At 52.5% G+C, this 16,088-nt stretch overlaps 1 protein-coding gene across 3 annotated transcripts in view; it reads left to right on the top strand.

Moving 5' to 3' along the window:
* The window catches only part of rab11fip3 (RAB11 family interacting protein 3), a 79,225-nt gene that overhangs the window by 60,578 nt on the left and 2,559 nt on the right, over positions 1-16,088 (top strand). For 2 of the 3 annotated variants that reach the window (XM_033040699.1, XM_033040697.1), the window contains 8 exons: positions 5,770-5,805; positions 7,650-7,743; positions 8,624-8,727; positions 9,442-9,582; positions 13,003-13,084; positions 14,289-14,426; positions 14,624-14,779; positions 15,086-15,226. In XM_033040699.1, the coding sequence (XP_032896590.1) occupies positions 5,770-5,805; positions 7,650-7,743; positions 8,624-8,727; positions 9,442-9,582; positions 13,003-13,084; positions 14,289-14,426; positions 14,624-14,779; positions 15,086-15,226 (892 nt within the window). The remainder of the gene's footprint in view (positions 1-5,769; positions 5,806-7,649; positions 7,744-8,623; positions 8,728-9,441; positions 9,583-13,002; positions 13,085-14,288; positions 14,427-14,623; positions 14,780-15,085; positions 15,227-16,088) is intronic. The other variant, XM_033040698.1, reaches the window with a different exon arrangement.

Below are 16,088 nucleotides of genomic sequence, written 5' to 3' on the forward strand. Positions count from 1 at the left end.
TACTGACTGGCTATCCACCGGCATACCCAGCAATTCTCCAACCGGGCACTGAGATCCACCCTGGTTGCGATGCGCCGGCACCAACAGGACCTCACATCGACACTCCCTGGACTTCAGGCCTCACTAACCCAGACCTGCAACGGACCCCAGCTGTATTTCATCCGCCGGAAGATCCACCTCTTAAATAAAAAATTCCTGGCCTACCTTAATGCCACCAAGGACCTTAAACTATCCCGACTCCAGGCCGCTCCCGACGCCTACACTCCGCGACTCGACCGCTCGCAGACTCCGGGCCCCAACCCTGGCCCGCATCGCCTGCCCGAGTCCCGCGACGCCATCTTGGCCTCGAGGAGCGACTTCCACACTCACCGGGACACCGCCTTCACCGACCTCTACATCGATGCCGCCACCGACCCTCACCTGCCGACCGATGACGCCCAGCCTCGCAGCTTCAACGGTAACTTGGACTCGCTCCCCCTCGCCGATTCCTCCGACATCGCCACCCGACCCCAACTACCCGACAACGCCACCGGACCGGGGCTATCTCAACATGGCCGCCGCTACGCACCCGATTCATCTCCCCGCCGACCATCCGCCCACCGGGACCACCCACGCATCGCCCGCGGACCCAGACTCAACCACCACTGGACTCCGACCATCGGGTCCGGTGACCCGCGCCCCTCCAGCCACCCACAGCCGTCGCCTTACCTGGAGCCTGGACTCTGCACTGGGCCAGCAGCCTTCACGCTGCTTACTCCCACTCTCCTCAATTTAATTCCACTGGGTCCTAGCGCCCGTCTGCCCAGCCGTGCTAACCTCAGTGGCTGCTCCACTGACCCTCCCCCATCCCCCCCCAACCATGTCACACCCGCTCTTCCCCACCCACATTACAGCCCTCTCTCCCCCCCACCCCCTGACCACCCACCACCCCTCCAACACCCACAACCCCCCCCCCCCACACATCGCCCCGTCCCCAGTCTACCCACCTGCCTTCCTCTGGCCCCAACTCCCACCCCTGCCGGGTGTTCACCATCCCCCCCGACCTCCCCCTCTCCCCCACCCAACGGTCTGTCCTCAGCAGAGGTCTCACCTTTGTCCCCCTCCGTCCCCATCTCAATGAGTTCCGCGCCCACCATGACTTGGAGAGCTTCTACCGTCGTCTCCGCCTCACAGCGCACTTCCATGGGAAGGAGTCCTCGCCCCCTAATGATGACCCCTTTTCCCGTCTCCAACGCACCCCCTCCTCGTGGAACCCCCCTCAGAAAGTCCCGGCTCTGGAACTCTTCATTCAGAACTGCCACCGCGACGTCAACCGCCTCAACTTCTCCACTCCCCTTTCTCACTCCAATCTTTCCCCCTCTGAACGCACTGCCATCGAATCACTCCGCACAAACCCCGACTGGGTCATCAAACCAGCCGACAAGGGAGGTGCCGTGGTAGTCTGGCGCGTCGATCTCTACAAAGCTGAGGCCACGCGCCAACTCTCGGACACCTCCTCCTACTTACCCTTGGACCATGACCCCACTGACGAGCACCAGGCCACCATTTCTAGCACCATCACCGACTTCATCAATTCCCACGCCCTACCTGACCAAGCCTCCAACCTCATCGTTCCCCAGCCCCGCACGGCCCGTTTTTACCTTCTCCCCAAAATCCACAAACCCGGCTCTCCCGGCAGACCCATTGTCTCTGCGTGTTCGTGCCCCACCGAACTCATCTCCACATACCTTGACTCCTTCCTATCCCCCTTGGTCAAATCCCTCCCCACCTATGTTCTAGACACCTCAGACACTCTCCGCCGCCTCCACGCATTCCACTCTCTGGGCCCTCACCCCCTCATCTTCACCATGGATGTCCGGTCACTCTACACCTCCATCCCCCACCAGGATGGCCTCGGAGCCCTCCGGTTCTTCCTCGACCAGAGGAGCAACCTATACCCAGCCACTGACACTCTCCTCCGCTTAGCGGAGTTGGTCCTCACCCTCAATAACTTTACATTTGACTCCTCCCATTTCCTCCAAACACAAGGCGTAGCTATGGGCACACGCATGGGCCCCAGCTACGCCTGCCTCTTTGTCGGGTACGTTGAACAATCCTTGTTCAATGCGTACCAGGGCCCCATCCCCGACCTCTACCTCCGCTACATTGACGACTGCTTTGGTGCCACCTCCTGCACCCACACACAACTGACTGACTTCATCCACTTCACCACCAACTTCCATCCGGCACTCCAATACACCTGGACGATTTCAGACACTTCCCTACCATTCCTTGACCTCACCATCTCCATCGCAGGGGACAGACTCCTGACCGACATACATTATAAACCCACTGACTCACATGGCTATCTGGACTACACGTCTTCCCACCCTGCCCCCTGCAAAGACTCCATCCCCTACTCCCAATTCCTCCGCCTACGCCGCATCTGTTCCCAGGATGAGACATTTCATACCAGGGCATCGGAAATGTCCTCGTTCTTCAGGGAACGGGGATTCCCCTCCGCCACCATAGATGAGGCTCACACCAGGGTCTCATCCATACCCCGTAACACTGCTCTCTCTCCCCATCCCCGCACACGCAACAAGGGCAGAGTCCCTCTGGTCCTCACCTTTCACCCCACCAGCCGTCAAATACAACACATAATCCTCCGCCATTTCCGCCACCTCCAACGTGACCCCACCACTCGCCACATCTTCCCATCTCCCCCCATGTCTGCCTTCCGCAAAGACCGCTCCCTCCGCAACTCCCTCGTCAATTCTTCACTTCCCCCCCGCACCACCCCCTCCCCGGGCACTTTCTGTTGCAACCGCAAGAAATGCAACACCTGTCCCTTCACCTCCCCCCTCGACTCCATTCAAGGTCCCAAGCAGTCGTTCCAGGTGCGACAAAGGTTCACCTGTATCTCCTCCAACCTCATCTACTGCATCCGCTGCTCTAGATGTCAGCTGATTTACATCGGTGAGACCAAGCGTAGGTTGGGCGACCGTTTCGCCGAACACCTCCGCTCAGTCCGCAATAACCTACCTGACCTCCCGGTGGCTCAGCACTTCAACTCCCCCTCCCATTCCCAATCCGACCTCTCTGTCCTGGGTCTCCTCCATTGCCAGAGTGAGCAACAGCGGAAATTGGAGGAACAGCACCTCATATTCCGTCTGGGGTCCTTGCGTCCCCTTGGCATCAACATTGAATTCTCCCAATTTGGCTAGCCCGTGCTGTCCCCTTCCCCCCTCCCCTTCCTTCACCCTCTAGCTGTCTCCTCCCATCCGCCCGCCCTCGGGCTCCTCCTCCTCCTCCCTTTGTCCTTCTTTCTTTCCCCACCCCCTATCAGTCTGAAGAAGGGTTTCGGCCCGAAACGTCGCCTATTTCCTTCGCTCCATAGATGCTGCTGCACCCGCTGAGTTCCTCCAGCAATTTTGTGTACCCTGCTGGGGACGGATGTGTTGTGCTGTTACCAGGGCAGTTCATGAAGATAGACCCAAAATGATGGAGTACCTCAGCGGAATGGGCTGCATCTCTGGAGCAACATCACCATTCCTTCTCTCCAGAGATGCTGCCTGTCCCACTGAGTTACTCCAGTATTCTGTGTCTATCTTCGGTTTAAACCAGCATCTGCGGTGCCTTCTTACACAGTTCATGAAGAGTTGTGCTTCCCTGCAGTATGTGTCCATGGAAGCTGGCCGTGCAGTTGACATCAGGCAGCAACTGGCTGGATTTAGTGAACCATGTTCTGCAGTTTGAGAAGGGAAGATGATGTTGAAGTAACTGGTGGTCAGGGACTCTTGATGCTAGTTTAGTTTAGAGATACAGCGCAGAAACAGGCCCTTCGGCCCACCGTGCCGACAGGCGATCGATCCCCTTACACTAGCACTATCCTGTGCACTAGGGACAATTTACAATCTTTAAACCAATTAACCTGTACTTCTTTGGAATGTGGGAGGAAATCAGAGCACCCAGAGAAATCCCTCGTGGTCACAGAGAATGTGCAAATTCCATACAGACAGCACCCATAGTCAGGATTAAACACAGGTCTCTAGTGCTGTAAGGCAGCAACTCTACTGCTGTGGCACTGTGTTGCCCCTAACCACCCTATCCAACTTGGCTCCCAAGGATATCACTGTGCTGCAAATATTTCACTCCAGAGTTCAAGACGGGCTGTTAATGTTTTTGTTTCCTCCTTTTATGCAGCCAGTAAATACTGTAATTCTGATCACGCCTCCTCCTCTATCACCACCAACACCTCCATGATTCCAGGAGACCATCACCACCAGCACCTAACATCTGCTCACTAGCTCGGGGCATGATCTTGGAGCACACCATGGCTATTGAACTTGGGACAATGGGAGCAAGAGTAGGCCACTGGTCCCCTCGAGCCTGCCCCATCATCTAATATGTTGTTGCCGGATCTATGTTGGTATTAGCCCCTTGCTTTGTGCCAATTCCCCATAGCCCTCAATTCCTGCATCTTTCAAAAAGTAATTCACCTCCAACTTAAATATATTTCTAATGTCTGAGCTTCCACAACTGAGGCAGAGAAATCAGAGCGGTACCATCCTCTGTGATAAACAATTCCTTTGTGCTTCAGTTTTATTTACGGTCTCCTCATCTTGAAACTTTCCTTTCATCGGAGTCTTCCACTAGTGACCACATCTCTATCTAACTTGTCAAGCCCCTTTATCTTGTGCTTCAAGAAAATCAACCCCCCTTTTTCTAACAAACGGGGATGTAAAGCAAGCAGATTTGCCCCACCCGGCAGTTCCGGACTGTACGTGGGAGTAACTCTAATGGTAACTGTAGATTGTGTAGTGGGAGCAGAAGGAAAGGGAAACTTCTCCAATCTCAAGGCCAGAGCCCACTTATCTGTGGAGGATTTCCTGCTTCAGTTTTTCTGCTTGGGGAGGGGAGGGTGGAGGGAGGCTGTGAGGTATTGGTGTTGGCATTGGCCTGACTTGTGACAGCCCGCGCAGGCTGGCAGAGGTGGAGTGGCCTGTTGGCTCTGGTTGACAGCAGTTCTTGCTGCAATGGTGGCAAAGTCACACAATGCCCTGAGAGCACAAGGCGCACTTTGAGAGCGTGTGTAGGCAGTGCATTTTTCATGTAGCGCAATGGTGTACCAGACTGAGCTGTCATGTCCCTGTCCCCGAAGTTCAACATAAAGCTGGAGTAACAGCGGGGCAGGCAGCATCTCTGGAGAGAAGAAATGGGTAACATTACGGGTCGAGACCCTTTTCCTCGAATGCAGAACCATCCAATTTCCCTCTACAAACACTTTGCTCTGCCTAGCCTCTTTTACATTCCTTCTCTCCATAGATGCTGCCTTGTTCTGCTGAGTTAGCCCAGCATTGTGTGTCTATCTTTGGTTTATACACTTGGTCTCTGAAGATGTTGCATGTTAATAATGAGTTTGCTGTTAAGTTCAGTTGATGCTGGATAATGGCCATAGTGAAGGGCATCATTGGGGGCAATTATAGCGTGTTTGTTGTTGATCCCCTTCCCCAGGGAGGGCAGATCCTCAACTATGGGCCATAATGTTGTGCACTTTTGCCCTCTCTTGTGCCCACCATGCTGAATAGTTGCATGCCATCAGTAATGAAAGTGCTGCTTTAAACAAGGGAGACGGGTAAAGAATGAATTTGTCAAGTGGTGGCCCAAGCTGGCTGACTGTTCTGTTCGGAGTAGTTGATTAGCACAGGACTGTGAATTTCCCAGTTTCCTGCTTTCTCTGATCCAGTCTAATTTTCCTGATTCCACATCCTGTTTTTCTGCTTTCAGCCCCATCATGAGACTGGGCAGCAAGAAGGTGGCTCGGTAAGTGACTGGAGGGGCAGGCTTTTCATGTCGGGCTGTTTCTAAATGTTTCCCTGGGCTTTGGGCGAGAGGGGTGAGTGACGGACAAGGAGCAGTGTGCTGGAGCACCTTGGCAGGCACGTGTTGCTGCAACAGTGGGGAGGGGAGGCTCGGTGTGGCTCTGATCTCCAGCAGCTGCTGAGGGTGGTGTGGCCAGTTGCAGGATTGGAGGGTGTCTGTTGTGGCTCGGGGTTGGGCCGCTCTGAGAGTGACTGGGTTCTCTGCACGTGTCTGAGTCAGCTCAACGTGTCAGTCCCAAACCCCATATAGACTTTCAAACTTTGACATGGTAGCAGCGAGGTCCTGTTGTGCAAAAACCTTCGGCCAATTGCAGTGGACGGGACTCGAGTCCTCCATCGTGCAAGAGTTGTGTAGGAACTGTTTGATTAATCAGTTGATAGATTTGTGGTCCAAGAAGATTGTCAAAGGATACAGATCAGTTACAGGTGTGGGCAAAACCTCAGGAAAAACTTTTTCACCCAGAGTTGTGAATTTGTGGAATTCACTGTCTCAGAAGGCAGTGGAGGCCGATTCACTGGATGTATTCAAAAGAGTTAGATGGAGGTCTTGGGGCCTGCGGAATCAAGGGGTAAGGGGTGAAGGCAGGAACGGGGTACTGATTGTGGATGATCAGCTCATGATAACTTTGAATAGTGGTGCTGGTTCGAAGGGCCGAATGGCCTACTCCTGCACCTATTGTCTCTGCATCAGTCAGAGCATTGGGTACAAGAGTCTCGTTAGCACGTTGCAGCTTTTGGAAAAACTTCCATTAGGTTGCGTTTGGAGTATTGAGTGCAGTTCTGGTTGATGTGGAGGCTTTGGAGGGTATATTTACCAGGATACTGCCTGGATTGAGTGTATTAATTAGAAGGAGAGGTTGGGAAAACTTGGACTGTATTCTCTGGAGTCTGAGAAGAGACCTGATAGCAGTATATAAAATTGTGGGGTAGATAGGTGGTCCTTTTCCAAGGGTAGCTATGTAAAATACATGGACACAGTTTTACAGAAAAGAAAGAAAGTTTAAAGATGTGAAGTTTTTTTTTGTTTTTTTTTCAGTGATGGGTGACAGGAATGCATTGCTGTGGTGGTGATGGAGGTAGATATGGTAGCAGTTTTAAGAGGCTTTAAGACAGTTGTGTGAACAGACAGTGAATGGAGGGACCTCGATCATATGCAGGCAGATGGTACCATGATTGGCACTGGCCTGATGGACTGAAGTGCCTGTACTGTGCTATGATGTACTTGGGGCCAGATTGAACCATGGGGTTAGCTTGATGCTGGAATCCATCCACTGGCCAGAGACATGCACATCCTGAATCTGGGCACAAGAGCCTCCAGATGCTGGAACATGTGGTAGCAACAGGAGAAGAGCAGCTGGAAGAACTCAACAGCTTGGGCAGCATCTGTGGAGGGAAATGGACGTTGATATTTCGGGTCGAGGCTCTTCATCCAGTCCAGATGTAGGGTTTTGATGTGAAACGTCAGCTGTCCATTCCTTCCTCGGATGCTGCCCGACCCGCTGAGTTCCTCCAGTTGCTCTCTGCTGCCTCCTAATGTGATTACTGAGAACTGCTTTGCTCAGTGCCAATGTGATGGGAGGTGGCTCCTGCAGAGAGTTGTGTGGTTGGCTGATTCCGACGTAGAAGTTGTGCTGAACTTGCCCAAGCTGACAGTGGTGTGGCGTGCCTGGCACGGCCTGCCCGACCTCTCACCCGGGCATCTCCAACACAAAGACTGCTTGCACTGTGCTCCCAGCTGTGTGAAGCGACATTGGCAGCCGTGCTGACTACATCCTCTGATTGCAGGCATCTCCAGCAGAACAGCACAGCCAGCAGTGACAGCATGGAGGACCTGTCCACCAGCACCTTCGACCAGCTACCCGCCGACCTCTCGGACCAGGTCAGCCTTCCCCTTTAACACAGGCTGCAGCTTCACAAGCATGCTTTGTGTTTGAATGTACAGAGGGTTGTCACATGTACCTTGGCACAGTGAAATTATTTGTTTTGCATGCAATCCAGTAAAGTCATACTATAGATAAGCGCAATGAGTACAAAGTGCAACGATTGTAGTGTAGTAGTAGACTTCAAGATAGTACATGGGCGTCACGTTTCTGGCACCAACAAAGTGATGCTATTTTGAGAGTTTGTTTTCTCTGGAACACCAGAGGTTGAGGAGAGACCTGACAGCAATTAATAAAATTGAGACATGGGTATCGTAGACAGTCAGAACCTTGTCCCAGGGTGGAAATGTCAATGACTAGAAGACATAGCTTTAAGGTGAGAGGGGAAAGTTTAAAGGATTTGCGTGGGGCAATATTTTTACATTGGGTGGTAGGTGCTTGGAACGTGCTGCCAGGGGTGGTGGTGGCGATACGATAGTAGCATTTAAAAGGCATTTAGATAAGCACAGGGATAGGCAGGGGATGGCAGGATATGGGTCGAGTGCAGGCAGAGGAGATTAGTCTAACATGACATGTACGGCAGACATTGTGCGCCGAAGGATCTGTTCCTGTGCTGCACTGTGGTGTACATGATTGGTTGGGGGAGTGGGCTTGAGCCCAGGCCTGCTCACAGCCTGTTCTCTAGACCTGGTGTTGAGGGCTGGCTCTCCTCCCACAGTAGCTGTCGTCCCGGTGCTGCCCCTTCTCCATGTGGCTGGGCCGGAGCGGCCCCTCGGTGGGGCTGGGCACAGGGACACACCTTGGCCGGGTCCTTACCTGGCCCCCTGCTCTTGGGGACCAGCCTCACATTGTCTGTCTCTCCTTCTGTCTGGCGGGCAGGTGATATTCCTGGAGAAACGAGTGACAGAGCTGGAACAGGAGAACACAGCCAACGGAGAGGTGCACGGCCGCCTGAAACAAGAGAACCTGCAACTGGTGCATAGGTGTGAGCCCTGGGGGAGAGGAGGAGGGGGTGGTGGGAGCTCTGGAGAGGGGGGTGGGGGGGGGTGAGAGGGGAAGGCGATGGGAGGTCCGAGGGGGGTGGGAGTGGCCGTGGGTGGGCAGTGAGGGCTAGAGTGTCGGTGAGGGTGGGGGGGTGGGTGCAGTAGGATCCGTAAGGGATGTAGTGCGACTACAACCTGCCAGGAAGACCCGGCGGGGGGGGGCGTGTGCCAGAGCCCATGGGGGATGGGTATAGCGGGAGCCACCGGCCCTCTCCATCTCTGCCCTCTACGTATTGACTGCATTGGAGCAAGGGGTTAACTTGCATTTTACAATGTCACCTTGCAGAGGGAGGGGAGCTGATCAACTGTGGGCAAGTTGGGCCGAAGGGCCTGTTTCCACACTGTATCACTCTAGGACTACGTTTACCCTTGTACCTCGCATTTCCAGCTCATTTAAGTTGCTCCCTCACTGGTGATGCCACCCTGAGCCGTTGTTGGTTTAAAGGACTGGTGTTAAAACAAGCGGGTGGCTTGGTTCAGCTGCGCTCTCCCCCCCCCCCCCCCCCTCCAGGGGCAGATCTGGCACGTCTGAGAGTCCGTAAAAGGACTTGCTGAAAGTTGTTGCTAATAATAATGCCGCGTGGGGCTGGTGAGCGCGGAGGCTCTTCTGTGGGTGGGAGCAACGCAGCTCATTCTCTGACCATCTCCAAACAGGGCCAATGCTTTGGAAGAGCAGCTAAAAGAGCAGGAGAACAAGTCTGAGGAGATGTTACTGGAGGAAATCAAGAAGCAGAAAGATGTTCTGAGCAAGGTGGAGAGGGAGCAAGTGATCGAGATGGAGAATCTACACACCAGGTAACCGCCCGTGTTAACCATTTGAGGGCCAGGGTCATGCCTTCCTCCAGCTCTCCTGCAGAGGTGGCAGAGCTCACCCTGGGGGAGAACGGAGAAGGAGCCCTGTTATTCACTTTAGAGATACAGCGTGGAAACAGGCCCTTCAGCCTACAGAGTCCGTGCCAAGCAGCGATCAGCCCGTACACTAGCACTATCCTACACACCAGTGACAATTTACAATTTGACCAAAGCCAATTAATCTACAAACCTGTGCGGCTTTGGAGTGTGTGAGGAAACCGGAGTACCCGGAGAAAACTTCAAGCAGTCATAGGAAGAACATACAATAGATAATGGGTGGTGCAGGAGTAGGTCGAGCCAGCACCGCCATTTAATGTGATCATGGCTGATCATCCCCAATCAGTACCCCAATCAGTACTGCCTTCTTCCCATATCCCCCCCGACTCCGCTATCTTTAAGAGCCCTATCTAGCTCTTAACTCTGTACAGACAGCACCCATAGTCAGGATCCAACCTGGGTATCTGGCGTTGCAAGGCAGACACTCTGCCACTGTGCAGCATAGGATGCGAGCCCAGGCTGGCGATTAGCAGTGAGTGGCACCAGACATTAACAGCACAAGAGCAGCTTCAGTCCACAACGTCTGTGCTGACCATGATGCCAAGTTAAACTAATTGACCAGAAAGTGAAATGTTCTGTTCTCGCATATATTCCTGCATCCCAAACCATCGGTATTTGCGAAAGCTGATAGAAGATTACTGGAGGCTTATTGTATCTTTACAATTGTGCAGGGTGTTGGTGAAGCCACACTTAGAGCACTGGGTACAGCTCTGTCCCCTTATTTAACAGAGGATCTAGCAGCATTGGAAGCAGTTTGGTGGGAATGTCACTAACGAGTGGCTGGAAAAACTGAGTGTATTCTTTGGTGTTTAGAAGGATCATTGCATTGGAAGATGCAGGATCAAGAGGAAGCATGATGGGGTGGATGTGATGTTTCCAATGCTGGGAGGGTTTTAAATGAGGGGCTGTTTACAAGATAAGGGGATAATAATCATCTAAAACGCTGGCATTTGTTCTCCCCGAGAGTGGAGGTTGCAGTATTTAAAGAGATGGGTAAATGTGTGGAGAATTGATGGCCTTGAATAACATGCTCGTTTCGAGATGGGCAACACCACTCCAGGTCTGTCGACTATCGACAATACCGCCAGCGGGCTGGCTACCGAAGCTGAAGGGAGGAATGTGCACACATTCTCGCTGTCGGAGCACGACGTGAGGAGGGCTCTGACACGGGTGAACACGAGAAAAGCTGCAGGCCCCGATGGCATCTCGGGGCGAGTACTCAAGTCCTGTGCTACGCAGCTAGCTCCAGTGCTCACTACATTATTCAACCTCTCCCTGGACAAGTCCGTGGTCCTTGCCTGCTTCAAAAAATCCATTATTGTACCGGTACCAAAAAATGCCTCCCCAGCCTGTCTGAATGACTACCGTCCGGTGGCCCTTACCTCGGTAGTCATGAAATGCTTTGAGAGGCTGGTGAAGAATCACATCTGCGCCTTCCTCCCTCGGAACATGGACCGTTGCAGTTCGCATACCGTCCGAACAGATCCACGGACGATGCGGTCTCCCAGGTATTGCACACCGCTCTCTCCCATCTGGACAGCCAGAAGGGGGGCTATGTGAGGATGCTGTTCATAGACTACAGTTCAGCCTTCAACACGATAGCCCCCACCAGACTGGCCGGGAAGCTAATGGAATTGGGGCTCAACACCTCCCTGTGTGCCTGGGTCCTGGACTTTCTCACTGCCAGGCCCCAGGTAGTCAAGATGGGAGGGAATACATCGAAGTCCCTCACCCTGAGCACAGGATTGCCCCAGGGTTGCGTCCTCAGCCCCCTATTGTACTCCCTGTACGCACATGACTGTGTGACTAGGTTCAGCTCCAACTCCATTATTAAGTTTGCTGATGACACTGTGGTGGTGGGCCTGATCTCAGACAACGACGAGAAGGCCTACCGGGAGGAGGTGGCTGATCTAGCACTCTGGTGCCAGGATAACAGCCTCCTCTTGAACATCAAAAAAACGAAGGAGCTGATCATGGACTTTAGGAGGGCACATCATCCGAGGACGTACACTCCATTGAGGATAAATGGGGATCCTGTGGATAGGGTGAACTGTTTTAAATATCTGGGAGTCCACATCTCCGAGGATATGACATGGGCATCACACGCCTCAGCACTCGTGAGTAAGGCAAGGCAGCGCCTTTACCACCTCAGGCAATTGAGGAAATTCAGAGTGTCTCCAAGGATCCTCCAGTGCTTCTACGCAGCGGCGGTGGAAAGCATCTTGTCCGGATATATTACCATCTGGTTTGGGAATTGCTCTGCCAAGGACAAGAAGGCTCTGCAGAGAGTAGTGCGTTCGGCCGAACGCACTATGGGAACTTCACTCGCCCCCCTGCAGGAACTATACAACAGGATTGGAAACATCACATCCAGAGCAAAAAAAATCATGGGAGACCCCTTCCACCCCTGCAACGGACTGTTCCAGTTGCTACGGTCAGGCAAACGCCTCCGTTGCCATGCGGTGAGAACGGAGAGGTTGAGAAGGAGTTTCTTCCCAGAGGCCATTCGGACTGTAAATGCCAATCTCACCAGGGACTAACTCTACTGAACGTTCTTCCCTTCATTATTTATTATGTAAAAGAATATGTGTGGTATGATTGTGTCTATAATTTGTTTGGTTGTTTGTCTTTTGCACAAAAGTCCGCGAGCATTGCCACTTTCATTTCACTGCACATCTCGTATGTGTATGTGACAAATAAACTTGACTTGACTTGACTTGACTTGACATGGACAAGACCTGGAAAGAGCAGTCATGATTAGATAGAAGGGTTGGAGAGTCTGTCTCCCTGATGTTCTCTCCCACTCTCGCCCCCCCCCCCCCTTCCATTGCCACCACCATACACATTGTCTATGCCTTTTGCATTGAAGCCTCTTTGGACTTGCCCAAGTTGCCTGCAGTGTAATAAGGGTCAGTGTTGTCACTGTGAATAGGACTTTGCCCGAACAGCAGAAGCACCAAGTCAGTAAATTGTTCAACCCTTGTACTTGGGCTGGAGTTGGGCCTGCGTTAATGTTGAGTCTTGCCTCCTGTCATTGAGGTTTAGGTTTATTATTATCATGTGTACTGAGGTACAGTGAAAAGCTTTGTTGTATTATCCAAACAGATCAGATACTCTATACATAAATACAGTCAGGTCAAACTCATGTACAATACATAGAACAAAAGGGAGATACAGAGGGTAGAATGTAGTTCCCAGTATTGTAGTGCATCAGTTCCAGACACAGTACAGTGAATGGTGGGTGGGCTCGGAGGTCCCAAGAATGAACGCAGCAGGAAGTGACGCTTGGTGCATCTGTCTACACAGGTTGCAACAGCTGGACGAGGAGAACAGCGAGCTGCGGGCTTGCATTCCCTGCCTGCGGGCCAACACGGAGCGGCTGGAGGAGGTACAGATTTGATTCCCTTGCTCTGTCCCAGCACGGCGATAGTCACTTAACTTGCGCATTGGTCCGTTTCTATTGCTGACGCTGGCTTTAACCCCTTGTACTGCCTGGCTGACCACTGTATCTGGTACACTAGCAAACACTCACCCCCCCCACTGTGTTATTAGTTATTGACGGGACGTTGGTGCTGGTGTAAAGTCCATCCCTGACCACTCCTGAGCTGTAAAGCTTCACGCACCATTTCAGAGGCTGTTAATAATCTGCTCCGTTTCCTTCCTGTGTGTCATTGGCACATGAAGGCTCAATCTTTAGTAGGATTCCTTTCCCTGAAAAACATTAGAACTACCATTTGAAAACTCATTCAATGGCCGTTACTGATGCTGCTGCTTTGTCATAGAGTGTGGAAACAGGCCCTTTGGCCCAACTTGTCCACACTGGCAAACAATGTCCCAGCTACATGAGTCCCACTTGCCTGAGCTTGGTCCATATCCCTCCAAACCTGTCCTATCCAAGTACCTGTCTGTTTCTTAAACGATGGGATGGTCCCAGCCTCAACTACCTCCTCTGGCAGCTTGTTCCATACACCCACCACCCTTTGTGTGAAAACCCCTCGGATTCCTATTAAATCATTTTCCTCTCACTTTGAACCTATGTCCTCTGGTCCTCGATTCCCTACTCTGGGCAAGAGACTCTGCGTCTACCCGATCTATTTCTCTCATGATTTTGTACACCTCTATAAGATCACCCCTCATCGTCCTGCGCTCCATGGCATAGAGACCCAGCCTACTCAACCTCTCCCTCTAGCTCACACTCTCTAGTCCTGGCAACATCCTCGTAAATCTTTTCTGAACCCATTTTATTTCCACATTTATTGAACTAAATTAAATTCCCAGCTACTCCAGTTCATTAGTCGTCCTGGCATCCTGCCTCAATTATTTAATTGACCTGCCTACATTGCTGACTGTTGATCGAAGTCCCGCTGCTGAGAGATCTGACCTCTTGCCCGTGGTTCCAGAGGAGTGTGGTTTGTGCTGGAGATGGGGCCTTATCTGTGGCAAATGCCAAGGGGTGGTTATGGGCATGAAGGGGGAAGTGGGACATACACTTTGTGGCGGGGGAGATGGGTGATTGGGGAGAGGTCTACGCATGGTGCAGTGATTGACGAGGGGTCTACGCAGGTACTGTTACTGAGGCGTTACTGTTTCAGGAGAAGCGGAAGCTCTTGGATGAAATGGATGATCTGATGCAGAAGCTGAAGGAGGAGCAGGAGAACAACCAGAAGCTGTCAGATAAACTCTGGCACAAGAAATACCAATTCCAGAAGGAGAAGGATACCACTCAAGAGGTGAGGCACCTGAGTCCTTTCTCCCATTCTTGACCACACCGAACAAAAGTCTGAAGGTTTCGGAAGGGTCTGCACTTTGAATGAGCTGGAGAGTGCGGTTTTGAGCAGCAGAGGTTCCTGCCTGGTGGAGCGGTTGCCATCCTGATCTGCCTCTCCCTGGCCCAACCCCTTTGTGACCCATCTCTCTCTGCCCACAGCTCATCGAAGATCTGCGCAAGCAACTGGAGCAGCTACAGCTCTTCAAGCTGGAGGCGGAGAGGCTGCGGGGCCGATCCAGCAGCATCGGGCTGCAGGAGTACAACAGCCGCAACCGCGAGGCTGAGCTGGAGCATGAGATCAAACGCCTCAAGCAGGTACGGGTAGCTGGCACTCTGGTGGGCCCATGGTGTGGGCATTAACCCATTGCTCTCATGCTTCCCTCCCCTTTCCCCGGGACACTGGCCTTTCGCCGGGACTTGTGTTGTTTGTTTCTCCTTCACCCCCCCCCCCCCCCCCCCCCTCCCCACCGGGCCGTTCATGGGGTCAGCATTACCCCATTGCTCTCACCCCCGCTTCCCCGGGGCACTTGCCCCCTCCTCCCCTCCCCTCCCTTGTGCTTTCGATCCCCACTCCACGGGCCACCCATGGGATCAGCATTAACCCCTTGTCTCTCGTTCTAGGACAACCGAAATCTGAAGGAGCAAAACGATGAGCTGAACGGGCAGATTATCAACCTGAGCATCCAGGGGGCAAAGAGCCTTTACACCACGTCCATCTCAGAGTCCCTGGCTGCGGAAATCAGCTCAGTGTCCAGGGATGAAGTAAGTCTGTCTTCAACCTAATTTATAATCATTTAGTCATTAAATACTTGTGTAAGTGCGGTTATTTATAACCACGGCATGCAGTCTTTTCTCAGGACTCGGCTGGTGGTGTTTAACATAGAAACATAGAAAATAAGTGCAGGAGTAGGCCATTCGGCCCTTCGAGCCTGCACCGCCATTCAATATGATCATGGCTGATCATCCAACTCAGTATCCTGTACCTGCCTTCTCTCCATACCCCCGATCCCTTTAGCCACAAGGCCCACATCTAACTCCCTCTTAAATATAGCCAATGAACTGGCCTCAACTACCTTCTGTGGCAGAGAATTCCAGAGATTCACCACTCTCTGTGTGAAAAATGTTTTTCTCATCTCGGTCCTAAAAGATTTCCCCCTTATCCTTAAACTGTGACCCCTTGTTCTGGACTTCCCCAACATTGGGAACAATCTTCCTGCATCTAGCCTGTTTCTATAAGATCCCCCTCAATGTTCTAAATTCTAGCGAGTACAAGCGATCTTGACTTAAGTCTGACATTGGGCTGGTCAGAGGTCTGTCGTAACTAAGCTATACAGCCTGGAATCTGGCCCTTCAGCCCATCCTGCCCCACCCGCACTGACTCTCTACACAAATCTCCAGTAGAACACTGAACAGTGCAGGTAGACACAAAATGCCCGAGTAACTCAGTGGGACAGGCAGCATCTTTGGAGAAAAAGGATGGTTGACATTTCGGGTCTGAACCCTTCTTCAGATTGAAAGTGGGGGGAGGTGATTGTCTGCCTCCAGCACCTCAGCAAAGTTTGGGGAAAGCGAGATCTGTGTATCTGGGGTAGACTTTCTTGTTGTGATCATCTCAATGTGATTT

This window comes from Amblyraja radiata, chromosome 22, assembly GCF_010909765.2.
Source record: "Amblyraja radiata isolate CabotCenter1 chromosome 22, sAmbRad1.1.pri, whole genome shotgun sequence".
NCBI classification, from domain to species: Eukaryota; Metazoa; Chordata; class Chondrichthyes; order Rajiformes; family Rajidae; genus Amblyraja; species Amblyraja radiata.